Source organism: Mirounga angustirostris, unplaced genomic scaffold (assembly GCF_029215605.1).
Source record: "Mirounga angustirostris isolate CCGP_5_RB_7025 unplaced genomic scaffold, mMirAng1.0.hap1 SCAF_1, whole genome shotgun sequence".
Taxonomy (NCBI): Eukaryota; Metazoa; Chordata; class Mammalia; order Carnivora; family Phocidae; genus Mirounga; species Mirounga angustirostris.
In genome coordinates this window covers 68897818-68917814 of record NW_026991709.1, presented here as the reverse complement: position 1 = coordinate 68917814, position 19997 = coordinate 68897818, and the positions used below count along the sequence as shown (strand labels likewise).

Here is a 19997-nt window from a genome sequence, read left to right as displayed (position 1 = left end):
TGGTCCCCTTTCTCGGTAATTATCTAGTCAGATAAGGGAAAACTATGACCTTTGATTTAGATGATTATAAACGGCAGGAATTTTTCTGACGTAACAGATGGAGGAAACCTACCGAAAGAGCAAGTTATCTTTTCGACCGTTGATACGAAGGTATCAATGGGAAGATACCTTTCACCTCCAGTAAGGCTGCAGAGAGCAGTTTGCCCCAACTGCCCATCCGGGAATACAGGCCTCGTGGTACTGCATTTACCTGTCATTTGCAGAGTTGCCACCAGATCATCAAACCATGAGTGGAAATAAAATCCTGGGTAGGAGACTAGAAGCTAGAGGGATTAAACCTCAAGGGGATGTAAGCCTCATATTTGCTAAGTGTCCGAGAACCAGGTAGTGTGACCGCCTGGAGAAGGAGCTGGTGACTATGGGCTTTGGCAAAAGGGAAGGTGGTCGTGAATTAGTTAAGTCATTGTTTGAAAAACGGATGCCCCACCCTCCAGGGAGCAACACAGTGGCAGGTCTGTTCTTGAACTTACAAGAAGGGACAACGCCTAGGCCACATGCTGGACATTTGGTTTTATGACCATGAGTCATTTTGTGCCTTCCCAGAAGGTTTATTTATAGGAAAGTGAGGTAAGAAGGAAGAAACTTCAGATTAACTTACCTAGGGCAAATATAACTAAAAATGTCTGATCCTAGGCCCATTCCATAGGTAAATCACACATATTTCCACCATTTCCAGCCAGGGAACCCTGACAAGTAGGGGCTTGTCCTGGGCTTTCCCTGACCTGTGGAAATGAGAATATGTATGGGTAAAATAAACAGGTGGGCATTTTTGCAAAGGAGACAACCTGGTTTTATAGTCAGTGGAGTAGCTTCATGTGGTTAAAGGGCCCTGGCTGGCGAGGTAGGAGGCCTGCACTCTCGTCCTAGCTTTGCTAGTAGCAAAGTGTGACCTGGGGAACAAGTCTCATCTTTTTGCAAAGCCAGAGCCATCCCATCCCCAGAGCTCCTCTCTTAGTAAATCTTGGTGGGACCTACAAGCTTCCGTGTGCATTCTGATGCTCAAGCAGGTTTAGAACCATTGGATTATAGAATCCTAAAGGCCTTTGGCTCCAGCATTCTGGGAATTTATGACTCTGATTTCCCTGGCTGCCCCCAAGATGCAGCGACCTCTGTCCCCTGCAAAACACTGCTTCACTATAGATAGCTGTGTTGGTCCTCTCTGTCCGTGGTAACCTGTCCCTTCCAGTTGGAAGATTTTTTTTTTGCATTTTTTTTTTGCATCTAATTGCATTTTTACTTGTTTCAGGCAAAATATAACAATAATGCCATTTTTCAGTGGGCATTTACAAAAGAATGTAACGGTTAGCTTTCCATCTAATTTACCTTCTAAAATAATAAAACGTGCTTTCATACATATCATTTCTTTACAACTTGTTCATTTAAGTTGTGAACTATTTTCCATTCCACAGAAAGAGTAAAAATGACATAAGCAAACTCATCTTCAAAAGTGGAGATTTCCAAATGTCCCCATATGCCGAGTACCCCAAAAACCCTCGCTCACAAGAATGGGGCCGAGAAGCTATTGAAATGCATGAGAACGGAAGTACCAAAAACCTCCTCCAGATGACGGATGTATATTACTCGGTGCGTATCGCTGTGCCCAGGGCAACTCAGGCTCTGATTCCCTCTGAGAAGTACAGGGATTGTGTTTTGTAGCAAAATTAAGATACTTCAGCTGCTTAAGGGTTAAAGAGAATGGTGGCCTGAGCCTCTTATTTACATAATTTAATATTCAATTTACTTACAATCTATTTGCATGGTAGTTGTTAGTTTTGACATCAAGATCATGAAGGCTATTTCCACCAAGCACCTTACTTTTATGGGGTTGTAGCAATAACCCTTCCTGTGACCAAATTTGCTTCTAAGTTATAAGATTGGAAACTGAAAGATAACAGAAAGAATTTAGTGATACTTAGCCTGTGGCCCTTGCATTTTCATCTCATCTCTTATATGCCATGCTTTACCTCTTGTGGTTGGGAGATTGGAAACTGGTATAAAGAGAACAACTCAGTGTCGTCGTCAGCAAGCACTTCTCAGAGGTTTAGGAGAATGTTCATTCAGTATAGGTCTTCCACAGCTGGCTCCATCCAGCCCCGGACTGCATCATTTGGAAAGATGGTAGACCACCTTGAACCCTGGCTCCTTCTGTCCCACATCGAATAACCCGTGAGCTGCCCGGTTCATTTGACATCACGTGGCAAACACAAACGGGGCTATCTGACCTGAAAAGTAAACAGACGTAGGTGACTTCTCATCCCACGTGGACTTCTTTGAGGTAGCAAAACATGAAACCTTGCCCCGTGGGGACTTAATAGCCCTGTGACAGAAGTCACAACCCTGCTAGTTGCTATGGGGATGAACCCTGAGGGTTCAGACTTTGGATGGGAGAGGTTCATGCTAAGGAAGCTGTTGTTTCCGTTGATGGACCCTTTGAAAACTTGAAACTGGAGGAAGAGCAAGAAGAAATAAGGGGAAAGATAAACGTAGACACAAACCTAGCGCTGGGCTTAAGTGTTGATGTTTCCACCCAAGTGCTTTGCTGTATTCTCCGTCCGGGAAGCCCTGTTACTCACACGGCCGCCCGGTATCTGCAGGGCCTGCTGCGTGAGCAGGTGTGCTCACACCCCCACACCGTTCGCTAGGGACCCCTCCCCCGCACTGGCGGGGTCACATAGGGACAGACAGACCCGTGGCATCGGAGGACCAACCGCACCGTGTTTCCATGGAGTTAGCCCAAGAGTTGCCTTAAGTAGAAATAATCAAGAACTGGGCGCCTGGGTGGCTCAGCTGGTTAAGCGACTGCCTTCGGCTCAGGTCATGATCCTGGAGTCCCTGGATCGAGTCCCGCATCGGGCTCCCTGCTCAGCGGGGAGTCTGCTTCTCCCTCTGACCCTCCTCCCTCTCATGCTCTCTCTCTCTCTTTCTCTCTCTCTCAAATAAATAAATAAAATCTTTAAAAAAATAAATAAATAATCAAGAACTTAAACCAGCCCCATCTTCCTTTCAGAAATGGGCTGAGCAGTCCATAGAAGCAGAGCCTATGCTTAGGATATGAAGCTGCCCCCCTGTGAGAAGGCTGTCCCTCACAGTGGCCTCAGGTGTACCTTGGGCACTCCTGGGATCCACGTTCATTATATGCTGTCTCCAGTGTTTTATTTCTGCCAGGCAAGCATTTTCTCCTGGTGGGCCTCATTGAGGGCCTCCTCAAGGTAGCCGTGTCATTCCCTGCGAGCTGCTTTTGCGCATCAGCTAGGTAGTCATGATGGGCTAGGCCGGGATCTGGTCAGAGACGGCTGCCAATCGCTGGTGGCCTCTCGCTCTGGGGTCCTAACTCCACCTTTGACACGTGGTCCTATGTCCTTGTAAAAGTCAGTTCCCCGTTCGTGGCAGGGACATTGGTGTTCTGCTAAATGCCAGAGAGGATTTAAAGCCATAGTGCTCCACAGGGAAAGACACTTTTTTTTTTTTACAGTCAAGATAATCAGGTAACAATCTTGATGGTAATTAGGATAATTAGCCCAGGTCTGTTCCTATGTTGGTGGGCTGCCCTTGATCGTTTTTTTTTTTTTTAGATCTCCTTTGAAAATATGAGCAAAGGTATCCCAGGTTCCACGGAGAGAGGGCCTGGGAGATCCCGACTTCTAGGTTAGACCCTGCTCCGCTCTGGTTAGCTGTCTCTGTCTTAGGTTTATTAAAACATAGCATTCTTTTTTCTTTTTTTTTTCAAAGAAAAAAACCATTAAATTTAAATCCACAAACAAGGGCGCCTGGGTGGCTCAGATGGTTGAGCGTCTGCCTTCGGCTCAGGTCATGATCTCAGGGTCCTGGGATCGAGTCCCGCATCGGGCTCCCTGCTCCTTGGGAGCCTGCTTCTCCCTCTGCCTTTCTCTCTCGCTCTGTCTCTCATGAATAAAAAAATAATAATAATAAATCCACAAGTAATAAATGGACTTTTCTTCTTTTCTCTCTGGCCGCCAGCCCACAAGTGTAAGGAATCCTGAACTTGAACGCAATGGACTCTACCCGGCCTACACTGGACTGCCGGGGTCACGGCACTCGTGCATTTTCCCTGGACAGTATAACCCATCTTTCATCAGTGATGAGAGCAGGCGAAGAGACTACTTCTAAGTGCGCAAGACAGAGGGGGCGCCCAGCACTCTGAGCAAGTTTTGGGCCCTCAGCTGCTCGGAGGACTGCAGCAGGGGGGAGCGTGCTCACCGGCTGCCCCCAGGACTCTTGGACGCACACTGCAGTGGCGAGCGGGAAGCGGGACAGGCGTGAGGGGCGTGACCGCAGGGGAAGGGCACGGATGGATCCGGGACGTGGGACTGGGGGCCGCTCCTTGGGCACCTTCGCCCTTACTGTGAACGTGAACGTGGGCCAGTCCCGGGAGTCTCTGAGTGCCGTCGCCGCCCCCGGGCTGACCCGCAGCCAGGGCACGTCGTCAGGCGCCTTCGCCAGGACCCAGTCTTTCCGTAGTTTGCACTTTAGTAAATTGGATAGGGAGGTCTCCTTTCGGATTTTTTCCAAGACTGTTCCAAAAAGAAGGCCTCTTTTCCTCAGACACTCCCGTAGGCCTCGACCTGTGATTGATTTACCGCAAAATACAGGCTCTTTCGTTGTTTTCCTGCCCGGTATCTCCGTGCTAAACAACAGATGATGATGATGAACATACCACTAAGGTTTGGAGATGCTGCAGGTGAGCATACAGCATTTTAGCAGGTTCTAGGTCTTATGCAGTTTCCAAGCCCACCCTCAAAATGAGGAACTGAAATGTGGGAGGCATAGCACACACTCCATTTTTTAGTCAAGGTGACATTTCTTTAAGATTATATTTTCCCTCTGCAGTTAAGGGCAAAACAAGTTGCATTTGCTTTTAATTAGAGGCCTCCCGCCGCCGGTAGTGAGGCCGGGCAGGCCGCGCCGGGCTCGGGGCCCTGGGGGGAGGAGGCCCGGAGGGTCACAGAGCCGCAGGCCGTGGGGCGCTTCTCATCCCGGAGGGCATCGCCCAGTGCTGGTCCCGGGGAGTGTGACCCCCCCCGAGGCCGAAGCTGCCGTGTCTGTGCAGTAGAAATGGGAAGCTGAATGCAGCCTGGGCCCGAGTGGGTATTCCACCGCTGAAGGAGAAGCGGTGGGATGTGGCTAGAGGACTGGGCTGACCGGGCACGTTCCGCTTCCTGAAACCCCCGCGCTTTGGGAAGCCGTGCGGGTTCCTGAGGAAGACCCGAGAGCTGGGACAGAGCCACACGTCCGTGAGTCTGCTTCCCTCCTGGGGCCGCTTCTGTGATCCTATCCCGCATCTTGTCCACAAACTCAGTGTCCACTTTCAACCAACGGCCCAGAGCTGTTTATTCACTGAAGAGATAACTTATTTTCTCTCATGCAGTAATTTGTCCCCCTTTATACTACTGCCGAGTTCCCTCCAGAAACATAATTTAAGTCCGCATTGGAGAACGAAAGACTTCCGGCCAGTTAAGGAGTTGAGAGTTTGCCTTTGGGAAGGAAATGCCACATGTCTTATTTATTATGCCTGTGACATGGGTCCTGTGGGGTAGGGGGGGCATCCCCAGGGCACGGTGTCTTTACCTGCTATTTGTGGAACTGCGATTATTCCCGCCATGTGCTTTTGACACATCCTGGTTTGGGATGAAGTAGAACACAGTGGTAAAGAATCGTTCCCACCCTGAAGCTTGGAGCTCAGGGGCACCCACATTTCTGGAAGCCGTCTAGCCTTTGGGGACAGTTCTGTCCTGGGCATGGTTGTTTCTTCAGAGTTCTCTTTTTATCTCTTCAGAGTGTATCTCACCCTTACTGTTCTGTAACCCTTGTCCTTAGAGTTTTAAGTGTCAACTCCTGTGTCCCATGGTCTCCACGAGCCACCATCACCCTGCTGCTGCAGGAACACAAGTCGGGTGTGATGCTTTTTAGTCATTACATTGGACTCATCTCCTGAGATACAAATTCAGCGGATGGCACCTTCAAATTTCAGAGCATCACCTTTCTGAAACCTTTGGGTCTTGCAGCTCTCTGGGGAAGCCTCTGGTCTCACATCTACCTGGAGAGCTCCGAGCTCCTGCCCTCCGCTCACCCTAGCCAACAGGCTTGGCTCCCTCATGAGGTGGCCTCGCTTCCTGGCTCTTGATGCAGATCCTTGCTCATCCCCAGAACCCAGAGCCACGGGGGGGGGGGGGGGGGGGCTGTTCCCAAGCATACTCAGCTAAAGGTGTCAGATGCTATCTCAGCTGACAGACCATCTCCTGTGTCAGGACCAGAAGCTATAAGCTACACAGAATGAAGCGTGCTGTCTCAGAAGCATTCTTGAGAAGACTCGCAAAGTCCAGAAAAGAGTGTCTTGTGAGTTCCGAGAATGCTTCGCTTTGAGTAGGTTTTGTGCATGTGAAGTGGATTAAGAATGTCGTTTTTCTTTTACTGTGAAAAAAGGAGGCCCCCGACAGTGTTAGGTTCAAATGTATCTCACTTCTAGGAGGCTGTGGGGTTGGGAAACGGTATCTCAAGAGCAGGAGGGTCTAAGAAGGCATGAAAACAGCGTGACGGTTACCCAGTTACACGTTAGCTGCCCACCCTGAGTGAGGAGAGGGGAGGCTGGCTGCACCCCTGTCTGGGCTTAATACCTCCCAAAGGGCCCTGTCTGGGCCGAGGGCAAACATCCAGGACAGCAGCAGCCTCTGGACTGGAGGGACAGGCCTGGGGGCACCCCTGGGAAGCAGAAGCTCTCACTTCCGGCACAGGTGCTCCGTGTCAGCCCCTGCACCTGGAATGTGTGCCTCGTGGCCACAGGAATACCACAGTCCTGCCTCGCTGGGGCCCCACAGCTAGGGGAAGGTGGAAGGGAAAAGGGACACTTAACTGCTCATGAGAGGCTTCACCTTCTGGAGGGCCTGGCGGGGCCGAACGGAAGCCATGTGTCCTGTAGCATGCGGTGGCACCACACCGTGACTCAGAGCAGAACGGGGTTCCCTGCCAGCTTCCCAGCCACTGTGGGTTTTGTTGAAGCTCCAGGGAGTCTTCTTTCTCCTGTCTTTTCCTCTTGGCCCCATGAGCCAGCCCAGGGCCCTAAAGACCATTGATGAAGTCTACCTGTCGTGACCAGAATCTCTGGTGTTCCCCCCCCATGACCAGGCTCTGTGCAGGGTCCTTGGCCTCACCACACCCTGGTGAAGTGTGCATGAGAGTGTCTGTTTCTTGCACACGTGAACTTTCAGAGAGGATGAATATCTTGCCTTAGAGAGCCAGGATTCAAATCCTTCTCCCTTTCTTGCCTTCCTGGTGAATGCTTCACCATCCAAATGGACCTGACATGTCAAAGACGGCAGGAGAGAGTGGGCTTACAAAATACTTTTTTTTTTAAGAACCTTAACATTATTAAGCATCAACTGAACTAATGATATGAAATGCAAAAAAAAATGAATCCTTTTTGAAAAGGTCCTTTTGGGTTCATCGCATATAATTGCATCTATTTTTTGGACACGTGAGGTCATCATTAAGAGAAGAGTGGCTTGTGTTTAGCGAGAAGTGTACTGGTACGTGGCTTTGGGTGTAGGAAGGGTGAGGTGATGACCCGGGTTTTTGACAAACGCAGCCAGACTTAGATGCCCATCTGAGGGCTGCTTCGCCTTGTATTAGAAGCATATTTTTGTGAACGTGATCAGAGTCGTGAACATATTCAGTTGAATGTTTTAAATGCTGACAAATCTTCCTCCTTTGATGAAAATTTATTTTCAGAAGCAGCTAAGTCATTTAGAGCCAAATTTGTTGAATGGATAGTGTAATCAAGCTGGCTGCTAGCATTTGGAATTATAAACAAAGATGTGACTATTAAGTTCTCGAAGAGGTAATTCTTAAAGTTGGTCCCAACAGAAGGCAGCATCTTTGCAGTACAAGGCTGGATGGCTGCCCAAGAAAAGGTTTTTGAGGGATGATATTTATTCAGATGTGGAAGCTCCCAGAGCAGGCACATTAGGGTCATTCCTCACATGTGGCTTTGTGGGGTCTCCATGAAGCCATCTTGCCCACTGGCCAAGTGCCCAGGTACCTGGTAGGCTGGGGAACTTTGCCTGAAGAAGCTAAAGCCGAGCATTCTAGTTGCTCCTGACTTAGTTTAGCCTAGCATGCCCCAAAGTCGGGTTCTGACCCATCGTTCTAAGATACTTACCCTGATTTCAAAACTAGGCACTTCTTTGGAGGCAGGAAGAATGCAAGGTTCAGTATTTCAGTATTTTCTGTCTTCTTTAAAACTGCCCTTAATGTCAGAGATATTTTTTTTATGTGAAGACTTTTTCGGGATTAGGAGGGACATGTCATTTCCTCCTTGACAAAACATCATTCTGAGGTTCTTGTGTGCATTTTTGGAAACAGATAGGGTTTTGTAGAGTTGTCTTTTGAGTATGTGTTCTTTTTTTCTTTTCTGAAATCCCCAGAGAAGGAGACTGGTTAAAAGACTAGAAATATTAAAGTATTAAATGCCAGTTAATTTGTTGTGCTAAAGTATCTTTTCAATAGTGTTATAATCCATCCTGTTTGGTATCAACTGCTCACAAAAAAGCCTGTGAAACCCAAGGGGACAATTTAGGTCTATAAAGAGAGATCTTAACCAGCTTTGTCCCCTCCGCATTTTTTAAGAGGACATTTCAAAGGATTTGCCTACTAGATTCTGGTTTTATCTTTTTTTTTTTGGACATGGAATGCAGATGCAGAGTTCTTTCCTAGGAAGGATGGGACTGGACAGGGATGGGATGGAACCAGTCTATGCGAAACTAACCCAGATTTCTGTATTACCTTGGCCTGTTTCTTCAAAAAAAGAAGGTCTTTCATTATGGGTTGCTGTGAGTTTTGTTAATGTTTGTGTTGCTGGACTTATGGTTAAGTGAAGCATGTAGCTGGAATATGAGCTTCTTGAGTTTTCACATTGTCCCGAATTTCTTTTTGCAAACCTTTAAACCTTAGCCCCTGGTTGATTGTGTTAAAACCATTATGAGAATGTTATTTAAAGTTGTATTATAATTGCCACCTCCACTAATTATTCAGTACTGTAGCAGCAAAATATTATTTGTAAGAATTTGGTTATTTTTATACTTATATCTACTTTAAGTCTGGCGTTCTAGTCAGTAAATGATGCAATAAAATGAATATCATTTTCATTGTGTGTTTTTCTCATAATAACAAGCAAACAGAGTGCAGCAAGTTACCTTTCATGAGTTAACAATGGAACTGTACAGGGAACTCTTGTGTGGCAAATGTAGGGATTGAGTCATTTCTGGATCCTCAGTGCCCAGCACAGTGAAGAAATATACTTTTGATGATGGATGGATGGACAGACAAACTGACCTAAATGATAAAAAGCCTAATTCAGGTCTAACAACTGCTTTTGTTTACTTTCCTTTCTATGGATTAGAGAATATAGATAACCAGTTCAGATGGTCAGCATTTCCTCCTGAATGCCGCCCCCCAACCACTTTGGAAGGGAGGGCGGGAAGCATGTCTGTGCTCCATGGCAGGGAGAATCCATGGAACTTTAAGACAGTGGGCCATGAGCCTTACACTTGCGCTGGCCAGTGAATGTGGCTGTCTGGCTAGATGGATGTTCATTAATTATTTGCTTCCTTCAGTGCCTTTCATGGCAGGGATGGGTGAGCCTCTCAGACGCTTTATGACAGAAATCTTGGTCACTTGGAGAGGCTAATCATGTCAACTTGGCGCCTGAAGGTGAACTTTAGGCACATTAGATCAGGGTTGCAGCCCATCAGACAGCTTGGAATGGAGATGACCAGCAACACTCTCCTCTCCTGACCCGGCTCCCCAACGGAAATCTCAGCAGGACCCCAGGACTGAGCCCTCTCTTTTTCCTACCCACCTCAGCTAGCCATCACAGCATTTCCAGACCCACTCACCCCTGGAATCTGTTTAGGGCCTAAAAGCGGGTCTATTGCTATCCACTGACAAGCTGGCCAGAGTGCTTGTCCTACTTGTGCATCTGACCGGATTTGATTCGCCAGTAAGTAAAGATCTAAAAAATATTTTTAGACCCTTGGGCTTAAAGGACATCATCAATGCACACTGAGTTGTTCCAGTTGCTTGGGAAGTGACAAAAGATAAGGGGCATAGACCAGAGTCCTTCTGTATTGGATACTGGATGGCCAAGACAGCTCTGAATCCCCATACCTGGGTTGTGGAATCATGCAACCATCTGACACAGCGAGCATGAACTTCAGAAAGAAAGAAGACAGATGCCAGGGACGCCTGGGTGGCTCAGTCAGTTAAGCGTCCCAACTCTTGATTTTGACTCAGGTCATGATCTCAGGGTTGCAACATCGAGTTCTGTGTTGGGCTCACACTCAGCATGGAGTCAGCTTAAGATTCTCTCTCCTTTCTCCTCTGCCCCTCCTCCCACTCGCACATGCGAGCTCTCTCTCATAAATAAATAAATAAATAAATAAATAAATAAATAAATAAATAAATAAAATCTTTGAAAAGAGAGAGAGATGCCAAGAATAAAGATATTTATTGATTTTTACTGACCTCATAAAAACTTACAGCACCACTGGAAGCCCTGGGCTCTGACCGCTGGTACAACACATTCTGTAAATTTCATGGCTGTTCTTCCCAGATCATGATGTCAGGCCAAAGTGGCTGCTCAGCTCTCTGAGCCTCGGAGTCCTGATCCCTGAGGCAGGGATAATAATTATTGCCTTGCAGAGTTGCTGTGAGGATTCAAAGGGAGAATCACGTGAGAACACTCTGTGAACTACAAAGAAACGCAACCCAAAGAGAACATACCGGTTCTCTTCAGGAGGGTACTCTGGTCACCAAAAGAAAGACAATTGCAGAATTAATATGTTATCTCAATGCTGATTCACTAGTAACTGGTCCCAAAGACCTTGGACTTGCTGTCAAAGTGTTCCTGTCATTTCCCCTCCCCTCCCCTCTTCTTGCTCCCCATATTGCAAAGGATTTAATGAGCACAAAACTGTAAATCTGTAAGGGTGGGAATTAAGACTGTCCTGTTGAACAAAATAGAATGAGTGAGTAAGTGAGAAGACGAACCTTGCAACAGAAGAAATACACTGAAGTTGAAGGTCCTAGGGACTTTGTCGCTCTAGGAGCTGCAGGCTGGTGACTCCCTGAGAGCAAGCATGTGCACGGCTGTGACGCGGAACTGAACAGGAACCCTTAGCAAAGATCTCTTGTAGCAAAGCCCAAGCAGGCACGTGTAGAGGAAACACTTTAAAGATGAGCTAGGAAGCCCTTCACCTGATGAGCTGGGGAACAACGGTACAATGGACTAGTACTCAGCAAAGAAAAGGAACAAACCACCGCAGTAGGTAGGTAGCCCCATGCTGGAGTCTCAGAACCATGTGCAAAGTGAAAAGAGCCAGAGAGAAAAGCTTCACACCGTGTAATTCCATCTATATTACATTCTGGAAGAGAAAAACTGTGGGGACAGAAACCAGAGGAGTGGTTACCTAGAGGTGGGGAGGAGGATTTCTGTGGTTCACTAAAAAAATTTCCAGCTTTCCTCCTTCCAGGCACAAGGTAGGATGCACTTCCCCACCTCTTGTGAAATATGGCCACGGGACTTGCTTTGGCCAAAGAAATGTGAATGAAAGTGAAATGTGTCCCTTCCGGATGACACTTTAAGAGCCAGTGTGTGAGGTTCACTTCTCTTGCCTCTGCAACCATGGACATACACATTGAGACTGAGCCGCTACTGTTGGCCTGGGACCCTGGCTCTCTGGGCTTGGAAATGTCCTGTTGTTTTGTGAAGGCACTGAGATTCAGGAGTCACCTGCTGTGGCATTACTTGGTCCATCCTGACTAGTGCAGCACTCTTTAATTAACACTAGTTTAACTGTAGCTTGTATGAATTGCTTGGTTCCTAGTTCAATGCCATGGAATATTTACGATTATCATTGAAATTCTTTCAATTTGTTTGGTTGGGTTGTTGTTGTTGTTGTTGTTGTTTTTAACAAGAAGTCACATTGGGAACATTCAATAGTGGCTAATGTTTTCTGAGCCTGCTGCTGAGGCTTTGTGATATGAGTGAGTTTTGAGCCAGAATGACCTAGGTTTGAAAGAGCTTATTACCTATGAGATCTTTTTTTTTTTTTAAGATTTTATTTATGTATTTGAGAGAGAGAGGGAGCACAAATGGGGGGAAGGACAGAGGGAGAAGCAGATCCCACCGCCTCCCCCCGCTCCCCACCCCCTGCCAGCTGAGCAGGGAGCCCAGCCCAGGACTCCATCCCAGGACCCCGGGATCATGACCTGAGCTGAAGGCAGACGCTTAACGACTGAGCCACCCAGGCATCCCTAGCTGTGTGATCCTGATGAATTTCTTTATTATTCTGATCATTAATTTCCTCCCCTATAAAATAGAAATAATGAGATCCTAATTCAGAGGTATGTGGAGAGATTAAATGATAGGATGTCTCTAACTGTATCTAAACAATAGGATGCATCATTTAGCTCTAGCCTGGGATGAAGCCAACATTGAACAGATGTGTGTTCCAGGCTCCCTGGTAGGCATGCTTGTTTGTATAAAACTAGAATATTGGTTCCTCTGTCTTTCCCTCCTGCTTACTTCACGGTTGCCAAGTCCCATTGTAAGGCATTATCACTATGAAATCAAGAAGACAAAAGTTATTTTGAGCAATATGCTATAATGTTATACTCCATGGGGAACTTGATCTATATTTAGCCCAGTGATGACTAGGGAAATTGAGGAACAAGATCTGTCTTTCTTGTCTCTCCACACCATCACCCCAACCATAGAATATCTTCTTCCTTACTTTGTTATTGGTTGGTTCACATTTCACATTGAGACTGATTCCTTTGTAAAGACCAAGGGACCAAGGGACTGGGATCATAACCTGGGAAAGCAAGAACAGGTGCACCTTTGCTCACAGAATCCTAGAATATGCGACCTGGAGAGCAAGGCAGTGAGGTCATCCTGGCCCGTGGTTTACAAAACCTTCCCTTGGAGAGGGGCTGGGCCAGGGAGAAGTCATGGCTGGGCTGAGGCCAAATGCATGAAATAAGTGGTCAGTTTCTCAAAAAGTTAAATTTATTCAATTTAAATGCAATATCTTTAAGAGATACTGTCTTTTCTACTTTTTTTTAGTTATAAAAATGTCCTTTATTTTATGAAACAATGGTAATAGCAGATGGTAGTTCTTTCTTCCTTCTTCCTCCCCTCCCTCCCTTCCTTCCTTCTTTCCTTCCTTCCTTTGTGTGTGTATGCGCCCACATCACTAGTTTGGGACATATCACTAGTTGTTGTTGTTGTTGTTGTTGTTGTTTAACACCTTTGAAGCTGAGAACCACTGACATGGTCCATCTGGGCCATTTTATGAAAGAGGACATTGAGGCCCTATGAGGCCAAGTTACTCTTCCCAAAGTTTCCTGTTGCCCCTGGTAGTTGTGCAAGACAGAGGCAAAGTCATGCAGTGCTTAGAAGAGCACAGGCCTCGGAGACAGATGTGGATACAACTCCTGGGCTCAGATGAGCTACTCAATAGGATAGGCCCTTGACAAAGCATCGCATCCCTCACATAGTAGTTGTCATTGGTTTTTTCCCTTTTTTAAAACTAAATTAGTGTCGGGGCGCCTGGGTGGCTCAGTTGTTAAGCCTCTGCCTTCGGCTCAGGTCATGATCCCGGGGTCCTGGGATCGAGCCCCGCATCGGGCTCCCTGCTCCACGGGAAGCCTGCTTCTCCCCCTCCTTCCTGCTCGAGCTCTCTCTCACTATCTCTGTCTCTTTCAAATAAATAAATAAAATATTAAAAAAAAAAAACCTAAGTTAGTGTCAAGTATGAAAAGGAAGTCCCCTTCAAAAGGACAGAGTCAAGGTGGTCTCAGACTTTACAGCAACATGTAAAGCTTGAGGGCAATGAAGCAATATCTAGGAGTTATTCATTTCATCATGAAAGCAATAGGCAGAGATTGTCTAAAAGAAAATATTTTAGGGAACCCAGCACCCAAGAAAAATTACTCCATAGTGAAGTCCTGCCAGCCAAGAGAAAAATCAAAATATTGAATACAGGAGTGGAGAAGCCACGAGGTTAAGTATTGAAACTGTTTAGCTTAAAACTAAGACTGAAGAAAAAGAATTAAAATTTAGGAATAGAATAGAAATGTTACAAAACCCTAACAAAGTAAAAATAATGTAAGTAACCAAAACAGGAAGTGTGGGAGAATGGGATGCTCTCTCCCTTAGTTTTCGTAGCAGGTAGATTAATCCATACTGTTTGAAGTTAAATAATAAGTTTTTAAAAATACTATATTTTATGGGTTTTCACAATACAGGCATACCTCATTTTATTGCACTTTGCTTTATTGTACATTTCAGATACTGCATTTTTGTTGAGAGAGAGAGAGCACAAGTGGGGAGCAGGGGAGAAAGGGAGGGTGCAGGGGCGCCTGGGTGGCTCAGTCCTTCAGTGTCTGCCTTCAGCTCAGGTCATGATCCTGGGGTCCTGGGTTCGAGCCCCACATCAGGCTCCCTGCTCAGGGGGAGGCCTGCTTCTCCCTCTCCCTCTTCCACTCCCTCTGCTTGTGTTCCTGCTCTTGCTATCTCTCTGTCAAATAAATAAATAAAATTTTTTTTAAAAAAGGAGAAAGAAAGAGAGGGGCAGAGGGAGAAAGAGAATCTTTAGCAGGCTCCTCGCCCCTGTGCCAAGCCTGACATGGGGCTTGATCTCACCACCACCACCCACCCCTGCCCCACCCCAGATCATGACCTGAGCTGAAAACCTTCCTGAGTTGGAAGCTCAACTGACTAAGCCACCCAGGTGCCCCACAGATACTGTGTTTTTTTACAAACTGAAGGTTTGTGACAGTCCTGCATCGAACAAGTCTATAGGCAACATTTTCCCAACAGCATTTGCTCACTTCGTGTCTCTGTCACATTTTGGTAATTTTCGCATTATAAAGATTTTATTTTTACTTATTTGAATGAGAGAGAGAACAAGTGGGGGCGAGTTGGGGAGGGACAGAGGGAGAGGGAGAAGCAGACTCTCCACCAAGCAGGGAGCCCCATATGGGGCACAATCCCAGAACTCTGGGACCGGGGGGCACCTGGGTGGCTCAGTCAATTACGCGTCTGCCTTCAGCTCAGGTCATGATCTCAGGGTCCTAGGATCGAGTCCCGTGTCAGGCTCCCTGCTTGGCAGGGAGTCTGCTTCTCCCTCTCCATCTTGCTCTCCCTCTGTGTGGTTGCTCTCTTTCTCTCTCAAAAAAATAAATAAAACCTTAAAAAAAAAAAAACTCTGGGACCACAACCCAAACCAAAGACAGATACTTAACAGACTGAGCCACCCAGGTGCCCCAATTTTCACAATATTTTAAACTTTTTCATTATTATATTAGTTATGGTGATCTGTGATCAGTGATCTTTGATGTTACTATTGTAATTGTTTTGGGGCACTGTGAACTGGGCCCATGTGACAGCCAACTTGATTGATAAATGTGCGTGTTCTGAATGCTCTGCTGACCAACCATCCCCCCATCTCTCTCCCTCTCCTTGGGCCTCCCTAATCCCTGAGACACAACGGTATTGAAATTAGGCCAACTAATAACCCTACAATGGCCTCTAAGTTTTCAAGTGAGAAGAAGAGTTACATGTCTCTCTTTAAATCAAAAGCTAGAAATGATTAAGCTTCATGAGGAAGGCATGTCAAAAGCTAAGACAAGCCAAAAGCTAGGCCTCTTGTACCAAACAGTTAGCCAAGTTGTGAATGCAAAGGAAGAGTTCTTGAAGGAAATAAAAAGCGCTACTCCAGTGAACACATGAATGATAAGACAGTGAAGCAGCCTTACCACTGATACCGAGTAAGTGTTAGTGCTCAGGATAGAAGGTCAAACCAGACACAATACTCCCTCAAACCAAAGCCTAATCCAGAGCAGGGCCCTAACTCTCTTCAATTCTAGGAAGGCTGAGAGAGGTGAGGAACCTGCAGAAGAAGAGTTGGAAGTTAGCTAGAGGTGGGTTCATGAGGTTTAAGGAAAGAAGCCATCTCCGTAACATGAAAGTGTAAGGGGAAGCAGCAGGTGCTGATGGAGAAGCTGCAGCAAGTTCTCCAGAAGACCCAGCCCACATAATCCATGACGGTGGCTACACTACACAGCCTTCTATTCAAAGAAGATGCCATCGAGGACCTTCATAGCTAGGGAAGAGAAGTCAATGCCTGGCTTCGAAGCTTCAAGGGACAGACTGAGTCTCTTGTTAGGGGCTAATGTGGCTGATGACTTGAAGTTGAAGCCAGTGCTCATTTCCCATTCTGAAAATCCCAGAATTATGCTAAATCTACTCTCCCTGTGCTCTATGAACGGAACAACAAAGCCTGGCTGACAACACATCTGTTTACTATGTGGTTTAGTGCATATTTTAAGCCTACCACTGAGACCTGCTGCTCAGAAAAAAAGATTCCTTTCAAAATATGACTGCCATTGTCAATGCACGTGGCCACCCAAGAGCTCTGATAGAGATCCCCAAGGAGATTCATGTCATTTTCTTGTCTGCTCACACAATATCCATTCTGAGCGCATAGATCAAGGAGTAATTTCAATTTTCAAGTCTTATTATTTAAAAAATACATTTTGTGGGCACATGGGTGGCTCAGTTGATTAAGCATCTGCCTTCAGCTCAGGTCATGATCTCAGGGTCCTGGGATCGAGCCCCGCATCGGGCTCTTGCTCAGCAGGGAATCTCTTTCTCCCTCTCCCTCTCCCTCTCCCGCTCCCTTTGTGCTCTCCCCCTTCTCTCTCAAATCAATAAATAAAATCTTTTAAAAAAAGAAAAAGAAGTACATTCTGTAAGGCCACAGCTGCCAGAGATATATCAGCCACCACTCTGATCAGTCAGCAACCATCAACATCAAAGCAGGACCCTCTGCTAACAGAAATATGTCTCCCCGAAAGCTCAGATGATGGTTAGCATTTGTTAGCCATGCCATATTTTTAAATTAAGGTACGTACATTTTTTAGGTATAATGTTATTGCACACTTTACAGATTATAGTGTAAACATAACTTTTGTATGCACTGGGATACCAAAACATCCATTTGAATCACTTTATTTATTTTTTAAGATTTTATTTATTTGGGAGAGAGAGAGAGCATGAGAGGGGAGAGGGTGAGAGGGAGAAGCAGACTCCCCACTGAGCAGGGAGCCCAACGCAGGGCTTGATCCCAGGACTCCAGGATCATGACCTGAGCCGAAGGCAGTTGCCCAACCAACTGAGCCACCCAAGCGCCCCTATTTGAATCACTTTATTGTGATATTCACTTTATTACAGTGGTCTGGAACTGAACCTGCAATACCTTCAAGGTATGCCTGTACTTTCTTCCTTTCTCTTGAAGGAGTGTTTTGGGAAATAATATCTCTTGTAGTAAAGAAACTATTTTTTTAAGTTTAGAAATCATTTCATTTTTTACCTCAGTTGACTTTTCTTCTGTTAATTCAAATTAAAAACTAAATGTCTTGTTCCATTTGAAAAAAAGGAATCTATATTATCTCATGCTTATACAATTATACCTATCCACCTATCTACCTCCACCCACTCTCTCTCCCTCTATCAGTCTACCTGTGTAGACAGAGATGTCTCCCATGGCATCCTCCACATGTTGACACTGGTCACTGGATTGTGGGTGGCTTTTCCCTTCTTCTTCATGCTTTTCCATGTTGCTTGAATTTATTTTAACAAGGATGAGTCCTTTTAATAAAAACAATAAAATTAATAATTAAAAAAATAAGATGATGGGGCGCCTGGGTGGTTCAGTTAAGCATCCCAACTCTTGGCTTCGGCTCAGGTCATGATCTTAGGATCATGGGATTGGGCCCCTCATTGCGCTCCGTGCTGGGTTGTGGAGGCTGCTTGAGATTCTCTGCCTCTCCCTCTGCCCCTCCCCCTGCTCACGCGCTCACTCTCTCTCAAATAAATAAAATAAATAAAATCTTTTTTAAAATAAATAAAAAATGGGGCGCCTGGGTGGCTCAGATGGTTAAGCATCTGCCTTCGGCTCAGGTCATGATCTCAGGGTCCTGGGATCGAGTCCCGCATCGGGCTCCCTGCTCCTTGGGAGCCTGTTTCTCCCTCTGCCTTTCTCTCTCGCTCTGTCTCTCATGAATAAAAAAAAAAAAAATCTTTAAAATAAATAAAAAATGAAAAATAAGATGAGGACAATAATATATAATTTTCAGAACTGTTGAAAGAATATATGTGTGTATACCATATATAGTGATGTGTGGGTGTATATGTACACACACAACACACAAACACACACGCGTGTGCACATATGGCCTAGCACACTTCCTGACATACTGTAGGTACTCAGTGGATGGTAGGTGCTATTATTATCATTATTATTATCATTATTATTATTTTCTTTTTTTTTTTTTTAAAGATTTTTTGTTTATTTATTTGACAGAGAGAGACAGAGTGAGAAAGGGAACACAAGCAGGAGGAGCGGGAGAGGGAGAAGCAGGCTCTCCGCCGAGCAGGGAGCCCGATGTGGGACTCGATCCCAGGACCCTGGGATCATGACCTGAGCCGAAGGCAGACGCTTAACGACTGAGCCACCCAGGCGCCCCTATTATTATTTTCCTAGAGAGAAGAAGAGCCTTAAATCCTGACTGTAACAATCTCCGGTATTAGTTGGGGTTCTTAGTTGCAGAGCTTTGCATCCCCTCCGTTTGGCTTTTTGAAGGCTATCGGGTGGCTCACAGAACTCCAGCAGGGACTCAGAAGATCCCCAGACAGGAACAATGGCCACATCACCCTGTAGGAGCGCTCCAACAGAGACAACTCTTCCGCCACCACTGCTCTGCACAGACTCCACAGCTCCCAACATGGACCCCAGGCAGGATGCTGACACCTCAGCTTCTGCTGCCCCTCAAAGCCAGAGAGTGGACTCCACCTGGTGCTGCTTCCTTTTGCTTCTGTCTTCTAAGTACAAGTCCTGTGCACATGCCTCCAATTTATGGCACCAAGTCACAGGCCTGCATCCCAGAGACAAGAGAGGCTGCAAAAGCAAGGTCTTGACTTCTACCTCAGAGACACAGGACTCATGATGGAGGAGACCCCCCCACATACGGAAAGGTGGTCAAAGATGCTGGACAGCCTCAAACAGGGCAATCACTGTCAGCAACACTTCCTAAGTATCCCTTACAAAGCTTGACCATCCAAAGACCAAAAGGATCCCAAGAACACTTGAATATGTTGGTAAACTGTTTCCTTATTTATCCACAGGTTCCTGCTAATTCACGGAAATATATTTACATAAAATTCTAAGATCTCAGAGAAGGGACCCCTTATTTGATGTAAACAGTGTTATCAGAGATCTCTCAATTCTTAGCTAAAAGAGGGACAGAGTTGTTACAAAAACTATAAACTGCCTATAAAGAAAAATATTTAAAAAGCAAATAAGAACTACGGATTTACAGCAGATATGATGGAAGGAGGTTAATATATGTTGATGCTCCAAACCTCATACAAATTACTTAAAAAAAAAAACTGGGGTGCCTGGCTGGTGTAGTCAGTAGAGCATGTGACTCTTGATCTCAGAGTCATGAGTTCAAGCCCCATATTATGTGTAGAGCTTACTTAGAACACAAAAAACAAACAAACAAAAAAATCTCACTAAAAACCCAATAGATACATGGGCTAAGGACATGCACAGATGACTGACAGAGGAGAAAGTGCAAGAAGACCCATGATATAGAAAATATTAATTCTCACACTGCTGAAGACGAAGGGAGACTACCTCTGTCTGGGGATCAAGCATCTTGTATGTGTTCTTATTTCATCCTCACGCCCATAAGCATATTAGATTATCATAATTGCCATGTTTAAGTAAGGAAACTTACTTAAGTTGACGCTTGGAAGGGTTGTGTCACTTGTTGACCAATACCACTTGGTGTGC

The 19997-nt window shown here is 45.8% G+C and overlaps 1 protein-coding gene across 3 annotated transcripts in view; it reads left to right on the top strand.

Moving 5' to 3' along the window:
* The window catches only part of HEG1 (heart development protein with EGF like domains 1), an 85802-nt gene extending 76586 nt beyond the window's left edge, over window positions 1-9216 (top strand). For all 3 annotated transcript variants that reach the window (XM_045903021.3, XM_045903020.3, XM_064572818.1), the window contains 2 exons: window positions 1470-1644; window positions 4039-9216. In XM_045903021.3, coding sequence (XP_045758977.1) covers window positions 1470-1644; window positions 4039-4188 — 325 coding nt within the window. In that variant the 3' untranslated portion in view covers window positions 4189-9216. The remainder of the gene's footprint in view (window positions 1-1469; window positions 1645-4038) is intronic.
* Window positions 9217-19997: the final 10781 nt, after the last annotated feature.